Source organism: Mycetomoellerius zeteki, unplaced genomic scaffold (assembly GCF_001594055.1).
Source record: "Mycetomoellerius zeteki isolate Tzet28-1 unplaced genomic scaffold, Tzet1.0 scaffold265, whole genome shotgun sequence".
NCBI lineage: Eukaryota > Metazoa > Arthropoda > Insecta > Hymenoptera > Formicidae > Mycetomoellerius > Mycetomoellerius zeteki.
Window position 1 is genome coordinate 54507 of NW_017257244.1, and position 8658 is coordinate 63164.

The 8658-nt window shown below is 33.3% G+C and overlaps 2 protein-coding genes across 3 annotated transcripts in view; one reads left to right on the plus strand and one right to left on the minus strand.

Annotated features, from left to right (window-relative positions):
- LOC108723994 (ATP-dependent RNA helicase DDX54) overlaps positions 1 to 5151 on the plus strand; it is a 6669-nt gene extending 1518 nt beyond the window's left edge. Inside the window, exons 1-12 of one of the 2 annotated variants that reach the window (XM_018450077.1) lie at positions 723 to 757; positions 1611 to 1822; positions 1927 to 2303; positions 2376 to 2691; positions 2778 to 2988; positions 3070 to 3296; positions 3387 to 3581; positions 3681 to 3822; positions 3903 to 4095; positions 4264 to 4402; positions 4480 to 4633; positions 4820 to 5004. In XM_018450077.1, the coding sequence (XP_018305579.1) occupies positions 1622 to 1822; positions 1927 to 2303; positions 2376 to 2691; positions 2778 to 2988; positions 3070 to 3296; positions 3387 to 3581; positions 3681 to 3822; positions 3903 to 4095; positions 4264 to 4402; positions 4480 to 4633; positions 4820 to 5004 (2340 nt within the window). In that variant the 5' untranslated portion in view covers positions 723 to 757; positions 1611 to 1621. Of the gene's footprint in view, positions 1 to 722; positions 758 to 1610; positions 1823 to 1926; positions 2304 to 2375; positions 2692 to 2777; positions 2989 to 3069; positions 3297 to 3386; positions 3582 to 3680; positions 3823 to 3902; positions 4096 to 4263; positions 4403 to 4479; positions 4634 to 4819 lie in introns of those variants that run through there. The other variant, XM_018450076.1, reaches the window with a different exon arrangement.
- A 1384-nt stretch (positions 5152 to 6535) lies between these two features.
- Positions 6536 to 7959, minus strand: LOC108723990 (cell division cycle 5-like protein). Its single transcript, XM_018450071.1, has 4 exons — positions 7918 to 7959; positions 7507 to 7646; positions 7182 to 7309; positions 6536 to 6732 (listed from the first exon to the last, which is right to left on the minus strand). Exons 1-4 carry the CDS (start codon positions 7957 to 7959, stop codon positions 6536 to 6538), a joined length of 507 nt encoding a protein of 168 aa, XP_018305573.1.
- Positions 7960 to 8658: the final 699 nt, after the last annotated feature.

Here is an 8658-nt window from a genome sequence, read left to right on the forward strand (position 1 = left end):
GTACGACGAAAATCGGATACAGTGTGAATCCAACATAACTAGGGCCGTGGTCCGATTTATGCTAACAACGCTCATGAGCATTATTTGTCTTCGTTCAACATTTGACAAATAATACGGATGAAATGATTTTTAAGCGTTATAAGCGTGAATCGAATCGCGGCCATGGTGTGTGCAGTTTGCAAGTATCTCTCTCTAATGGCGAATTCGATTGGAAGCATTAGTGCGCACTGGTGCATATTAAACCCGTTGTACACTGATTTAATTTGAGTATAAAAATGAAATGCAAATATTTCGAATTATGAAATACTTATTTTATTTAATTAGTACAATAAAATGTATTAGGTATTTCACGATTTAATCAATTTCTATGTTTATTTATAAACATATATTTACATTATTTTGTGTATAACGGCTTTAATGTGCACCAGTGCGCACTGAGTGCGTCCAATCGAATTCGCTATAATTCTCTCTCACATTGGGTGCGTTCAGCAGAACGTTTGTTTTGCGACTGTTGGAAGTTTCCTTCGCGCTAATTGGATCATACTTTTAGATCTAGAAGAATGGTCCTATCTCAGCAGACAATCATAAAACGGTTGCAAAACTGTTGAGTCTGCTGAACGCAGTTTCTGCGTCCAAGCTTGCCAACTGCGAAGAAATAACTGAAGTTACTGCAACTGAATTGAATGCATTCCTTGTCACATCCATGTGCGTTTATCCTTTTCTTTGCAGCAACGTGTGATTGGAGCAGTTTTAAAAGGTTATTGTTATTTATTTAAGGATTTCGTTTGTGTTTAAAAAAAAGTGTATTTAAATAATCTTTCGATAAATACGGTAAAGATTTGAATTAAAATCGAGATGTTTATTTGATTGACAGCACGGTGGAGGACTGATTCTTTCTGAAATATTGATTCTTTTTACAGTAACTTTTCAGATAACAACAATAAAATAATAAGATATTCTTATGATTTTATTCATATCGAGCACTTGATACACGTATTAACATCTATGAAATAATTTTAATTTCAGCGATGCTTGTAAATGTATACAAGTATACATGCTACGTCTAATTAATCATTTTTATACATGTATCAACTTAGTACTTAGTATATCAAATGAATTGCCGCAATTAAAATAATTTAATAAAAACTTACTCGTTAATACTTTATATAATTATGCATTTTATATGCATAGTTATATAAAAATTCAAATAGATATCCAGTTCTGAATCTATACCAAAGATCCAGGTTTATATCGATTTAGAACATATGTATATCAAATTTTATTTGATGATCATCTGTTACGACATGGAAAGCAGTGGTAAATCACAGAGTATCTGATTTTTATCTTTTCGCAAAATTTAAGAAATCAAATTTAAATATTATAATAAGACTGTTGTTTAATATAATAACTGTCATTCCATCTACCTTTGTCATATACCTCTTCTAACTCGACTGTTCGGAATTTGTATTAAAAAACTAGTTCCTTTATATAGTGGGTAATTATAAAAGAGATTACTGTATCTCTGACAAGAGACAACAGACTTGAGAGAGATATTTATATAATATAACATATTATACATTGTATTAATAAAATTGTTTAATTTTTTGCAGTCTACAACAAGATGAAGGACGATGATCTTGTTGGATTTGCTGATCCAAATACGGTCAGTGACAATGATGATAATGAAGATAATGAAATTGCTAGTATTAAAAAAAAGATTTCCAAGAAATCTGGAGGATTTCAATCTATGGCTCTTAGTTTTCCAGTACTGAAAGGGATCCTCAAACGTGGATACAAAATACCTACACCTATACAAAGAAAGGTTATTAAAAAACATGTATATTCTATAAGCAAATATAGTTTACATTTTGAGATTACAACTTTCTTAAACTTGATTAACATTAATATAAAATTTATTTTTTGTAGACTATACCATTGGCTCTCGAGGGAAGAGATGTAGTAGCAATGGCTAGGACAGGTAGTGGAAAGACTGCTTGCTTTTTAATTCCTTTGTTTGAAAAACTCAAGGCAAGGCAAGCAAAAACAGGTGCATGTGCATTGATACTATCGCCTACACGTGAGCTGGCACTGCAGACATTAAAGTTCATAAAGGAATTGGGAAGATTTACAGGATTAAAGTCAGCAGTGATACTGGGAGGTGACAGTATGGATAATCAATTTAGTGTAATTCATGGAAATCCTGACATCATTGTAGCTACTCCAGGTAGATTTCTGCATATATGTGTGGAGATGGATCTGCAGTTGAAAAATATTGAATACATTGTTTTTGATGAGGCTGATAGGTAATAGTTTCTTCTTTCTCATGATATAATTTTTAATATTTGCATTTATGTGAAGTGATAATTGAATTGTAGATTATTCGAAATGGGTTTTGGAGAACAGATACAAGAAATTGTAAATAGATTACCAGAATCACGTCAGACACTATTGTTTTCTGCTACTTTGCCTAAGATTCTAGTAGATTTTACAAAAGCTGGTCTAAGTGATCCAGTTTTACTTCGTTTGGATGTTGAAAGTAAGCTGCCTGAAGGATTGACATTATCTTTTATTACGTGTCGCCCTGAAGAAAAATTAGCCGTACTTCTAAGCTTACTAAAAAGAATTATTAAGCCCGAGTCGCAAACAATTATATTTGCGGAAACTATGCATCATGTAGAATATATTCATCAGGTAATCATCAATGTATATGCTTGCCTTTTAAATATATTTTATAAATACTTTGGCAATCGAATAATAGCTTTATAAAATATTTGTAGATATTAGATAAAGCGGATATATCTAACACTTTCATTTATTCGAATCTGGATCCTTCTGCGCGTAAAATAAACGCGGCTAAATTTCAAGTTGGTAAAGTAAGAGTTCTCATAGTGACAGATGTTGCCGCTAGAGGAATAGATATACCACATCTCGACTGTGTAATTAATTTTAATTTTCCTGCAAAATCTAAACTTTTCGTACACAGAGTAGGTATGTTCTTTTGTAATTGTTTCTTAATTATTATTAAAACACACAGGCACTTTTGACTGATTATAATTATTTACTCTGCAGGGCGATGTGCTCGAGCTGGACGTGTTGGAACGGCATATAATATTGTGAGCTCGGATGAACATCCTTATCTCTTAGATTTGCATCTCTTTCTTGGTCGATCTTTAACAATAGTGCCAACTACAGAAACCGATGAAAATGTAGAATATGCTGTAGGAAAATTGCCACAAGCCATGATAGAGGAAGAATTAGCTGAATTAATAAATTGGCACAATACTTCTACTGATTTGGTAAGCATACTGTGAGCATATCTACGTTGATAAATAAATTAGTATAATTCAATCTTTTTTGTTGCATTTAATGAATATGTGTGTTTTCAGATAAATATGCGAAAAGTATGCAACAACGCCTATCAGCAATACATTAGATCGCGACCAAGTGCTTCGACAGAAAGTGTCAAAAGAATTAAAGAGCTTCGCATAAATGAAGCCGGAATTTTACCCCAGTATTCTGATGCTTTTTACATTAATACAGCGGATCTAATATCTAAGATGAAAAATTATAGACCGCAAGGAGTGAGTAGGACGCCTTATATACATAATAAAACATGCTTCAATATCTAAATTTAATATCTAAATCTAAATATCGCTTTTAATATCTAAATCTTTTAACAGACGATATTTGAAATTGGCACGAAGACAAATTCAACCGATTATCAAGTGATGAAAGTAAAACGAATGTTTCATAAGGAAAATATTCTTAATTTCCGTAAAAAGATGGAAGAACATAAAATCGATAAAATCAATATGGCATCAGGTAGATGTTATGATAGCAATATATACTTAAATACCGTATATATGTGACAATATTTACGTTAAACTTTTTAATTTTTGTAGAATTATCTCAAAAAGTCAATCTACCATCCAGTAACACGGAAGAAATTAATGCTGCATTTAGAACGGTGGTAGTTCCAAAGAAAATAAGTAGTGACGATTTATATAAACTTTCAAAGAAGAAGAAACGTTTAACGAAACGGGATGAAGAATATTATATACCTTACTCTGCATCAGATAAACATACGGAGGATGGGTAAGAATCGCTATATTTCGGTTTTTATAACTTATTTTTTTAAATTATTACAAAAAAGAATTAAAATTATTATTAATATATATTTTAATTCATTAAAAATAAATATATAATTTTAAAAATATTTTTAATTTTCTATTATTGTTTATTCTACGTTTGTTTATCTTATAGTTTAGCAGTTAACACGTTTGCCACTGAAGTTGACAAGGCGCAGATGGATTTAACAGCTGATAATGAAGAGAGTCAACATCTTCAAACGCAATTGAAAAAATGGGATAGGAAAAGGAAGAAAATGATCACCATCGAGAGGGTATATACATTAGCTTATACATCATTTCTATTTATCATGAAACATGAATATACATATATTCTGCATTATATCAACAGGACCCGAAGGCGAAAAAAATACGCACTGAATCGGGAGTATGGATATCTGCTACGTACAAAACAAATCGTTACAATGTCTGGAAGGAGAAGAGTAAAATCGACGAAAACGACAGCGAAGATGATAGTGAGGAAGAACCTTCACAATCGAAAAATTGTAAGTTAACATGATCGTATTAATTGCAAAAATATATTTCATCTGAATTAATCTAAACAATACACTACATATATTTAATTGATGCATCTAAAAACATTTCTTTTATAAATTTTTATTTCCGTGCATTTAATTTGTTCTAAACATCACTCATTAAAATAATTGGCGTACTTTACTTACGTGTTTCAGTACGAGCTACTGCAAATACGCATTGGGCGCGGCACAACCAGAAGCTTAAAAACAAGATTAAAATAAAGAACGAGCTGAAGCGACCCGAACAAGTCTTGAAGGCACGCAAACTTCTAGAGAAAAAACGCCAGAAAAATGGCAGGAAAAGAAATAAAGGTCAAAAGAACCGTACAAGGAAACATTAAGACATTTTCGATGTTCAAAGTACATTATCATTATAATACAATTTATTTTATGCATTGGTTTTTCTCGGTTAATTACCACTTCTTCTCTTGCACTATTCCCATTACTCATATTTACCATGTAATCAACATGACACGCTAGAATGGAGAAACGAGTGAAAGCCAAAAGATACTACACATAGTAGAAATAGTTACTATAATTAAAAGTATACTTTATATCAAAGTTATAATTTCAAACGATGATGTATCTTTATGATTAAGAATATATAATCGCAATATAATTTGATTTGAGGTGTAACAGTTTTAGCGCACGCGATATAAATTTTAATATATATATAATAAAGCGTGACATAATACATATTATGCATGACACAAATACAACGCATCGGCTAAAAATAATCACAAACGGTTCGATAATATCTCTCGAGAGCACAGTGACCTTATAAGCAGGTGTTGTGCGATTTAGAATGTTTGGCTTTGCAGCATCATCGTCATAATAACATAGTGACTGGGTTGCACAACTGTGGGCCTCCCGTAAGGCAAGATATTACGAAGATTTCGCTAGACATTTGCCTTCGCGCGAAGCCTTAAGAAATTTCCGCGTCATCAAAGGAGCTCGCAACTTCCCACTCTATGAGGAAGGAAAAAAAACCTGGATTGGTGCGATCGTAAATTTTGTTGAGAGTTAAATTAACCATCGGAGAAAATTTACTTCTGAGCGTTACGAGAATCACGGGACGGCCACATGAGGCAGAAGATCTGCATGCATAAACAGCTTCTGTGAGAGCGTTGGCTACTCTCCACTCGAAAGTATCTTAAGAAAATTTTCAGCATATTAAATTCAGTATATTATTATGACATACCAAATTGTAAAGATATTCGTATCGCGTAAAATGAAGAACGGAATAACAATGCGCAGTAATGTAGTTATATTGTCATTGTACATACCGGTAGTATATTAATGATAACAAGTTGTCGCGACATTATATCTTCCGATTATCTGAAATGTGGCTTTATCACGTCAACTTTTCTGTCGCATCCGTCGCGCGGCAATGTTTTCTCGATAATTAAAGATATCAATAACCAACACAGAATACTTTCAGTCATAAAGAGGCACGGCTATCTCTTCGCGGAGATTATATATAGTAAAAAGAAAAAAAGAAAAAGTATAGTAATTAAGACATCGATCTCTGACGCCTAGTCTCATTGACTATTATTAACAGTTTATTAGCGCATATGGTTGATCGGCTTTCGTATCTGTATCATAGGCAAGCCCTTCTCTTTTTATGCGAGTATGCCTCGTTAATCTAGAAAACATGGGGTAAGTATACAATGCGCATCGTAATTAGTTGGGCTGCAAGCTGGAGTGCAACCAGATCCGAAGGAGATTCGAGCTGCTTCGATTTCAAATTCTCTTGAGATGATCCAACAACGATTCAAACGATGTTTTTTTTTCTTTCTCTCGATGGCGGAAATATGTACATATATTTGTGCTCATACATAGTTCCGGCTGCGTTCCCATTCAGAGCATCTATTATGTATTATAACTAACACCGCGTTTGCGTTTGTTCTTTTGAGACACAGTAATACCAGCAGCTCTTAATTCTCTACGCTTCTGTAAAGCTGCTAGCCTGCGTGCCTCTTCTAATTGTTTTTCACGTGCTTTACGTTTAGCCTTCTTGCCCTGAGTATTTGCTAGCCTAGCATGTGCCTCAGACAGCATCTCCAATTCTGTGAACAAATACAATATCATTGAAAATTTACAGTTGCTTTATTATAGACTATAATTGGTTCTGATGTAAAATATATGATAAATGTGTGTGTGTTAATAACACAGTTAGCTTTCCATTTTCACATAAATGACTGAGTTTAAAGTTATGTATTTTATACTCAGATAATGTCATTACTTGCTCACTTTGGTGACAAAGTTATCGCATCACAACACAAGTTTTAAAATCTCATTTTTAATGTGAGTTAACAAGACTCAGTAAAGCACACATCTTGAGTTTGTGCAGAGTATAGGTAAAAACTCAGTTGAATCTCACTTAGATTTCAGAATGAAAAAGAATATGCATTCAACTGAATTATGACATCATAAATGAGAAATATCTGAGTTTTAATGTAAACGGAAAACAACATTTTTAATTAACCTTATTAAACCTTATTAATAAACAACCTACCATCTTCATCCATATCTTTAGAATCTGGTCTCGCTGGTTTGGTTTCAGGATTGGGATCAATTTCGCTAGGTTTAAGTTTACGAGGATCATCTATGGTATCATCTCCTTCTTTCTTTTGCGCTTGATCACTGAAATAATTCAATAATAACGCAAGAGTATATTGATTAGAGTAAATCGTTTAATGTCCGTTTCTATCAATGTAGATTAGCTTTAATCTTGATTCAACTTACTCTTCATCTTTTTCTAATTCTTAGAACTAGAAAAAAATGAAGAGTTTGTTGAACCGAGATTAAAATTAAATCACATTGGTAGAAATAGGCCTTACTCGAATAAAGCCTGATGACTATTGACTTTTCGTTGACTTCTAACTTTCGTTGACTTTTCGCTGACTTCTAACTGAGAGACTGACGTTACGGACTGAATGACTGACTGACTACTATTGCCGACGCGTTTTCTCGCGGGCTCCTATAATTTATACCTTAAAAAGGAGCGTCTTTTCCTTTGTCCAGGACAATTGTTAAGTTGCAATGTCAAGCTGTGATTTACGTTTTTTCTTAGGTCCTATCGTGGTTAATCTCGAGTGCTTTGAAGGGGAGGTAATTTACGATTTTCTCGAGTTTGCGGGAAAATTGCTCCGAGTGGATGTCAAATTTTATTATGCCGTGAAAAATATAGCTGGGTAAACCATTATTCGTAACATTTAATCAGTTCTTAGGATGTTCGCGTGTAGGGCAACCGTTGTCAATCTTAAGTCTGGTTTTATGTCTTGGCGCGACATGGCGCCGGCTTTATCTTTACTTAATATAGAATTGTTAGTCACCCTCGGGTGGCGGCTTGGGTGTTTGCTATTTCCTTATATGGGCATATTTTGTAATCGTACCGCTTCTAGCCCCGCGTTTTTACCTAATATGGAATTGTTAGTCTGCCTCAAGTGGCAGCTAGGGTATGATGCAGATATATAGATTTCGCAAGCTTAGCGTTTCCAGCTTCGTATCAGCGCTGTTGTTTTTCCTTTCTTGAGTGGCATTTATGAGTTTTCGTGGAAGCTTTTTAGGCCTTCTAATTCTTTTAAATTGTTAACAGGAGATTGCACTCGAATCTCATAAATGCCATCGTCAGTCGCAGCGTCTTTCGAAAGAAAATCAATACATTCAAAAAGCAAAATGCAGCTATGGCTAAAATGGTATGTCATCTATCTTCTTTTTCTTTCACAAATGTACATTTAATTATGGCAATGAAAATGTCTTATTTAAAAATTTAACTACTATTATCTAAAATACAATTATAGTTCGTAGCTTTCAGTATAGCAACTTTTGTATTATTCTATAAACGTTAGTATAAAGTAGTAAGTTGCACATGATCTTTATATTAGTACCTTGAATAAGGTACTAATGTATATATATATTTATATATATATTAAATACACATATAATAAATACACATAATATTGGGCGAGTTCAAGACGGCAAAGCGGCTA

Excerpts from the sequence above, each read along its gene's own strand:
- LOC108723990 (XM_018450071.1), bottom strand. The coding sequence starts at position 7,959 with ATGTCGCGCCAAGACATAAAACCAGACTTAAGATTGACAACG. Across the intron at positions 7,647-7,917 it reads CAGACTTAAGATTGACAACG|GAGCCCGCGAGAAAACGCGT; the intron begins GTTGCCCTACAC and ends TATAAATTATAG. Across the intron at positions 7,310-7,506 it reads AGTCATCAGGCTTTATTCGA|TGATCAAGCGCAAAAGAAAG; the intron begins GTAAGGCCTATT and ends GAATTATTTCAG.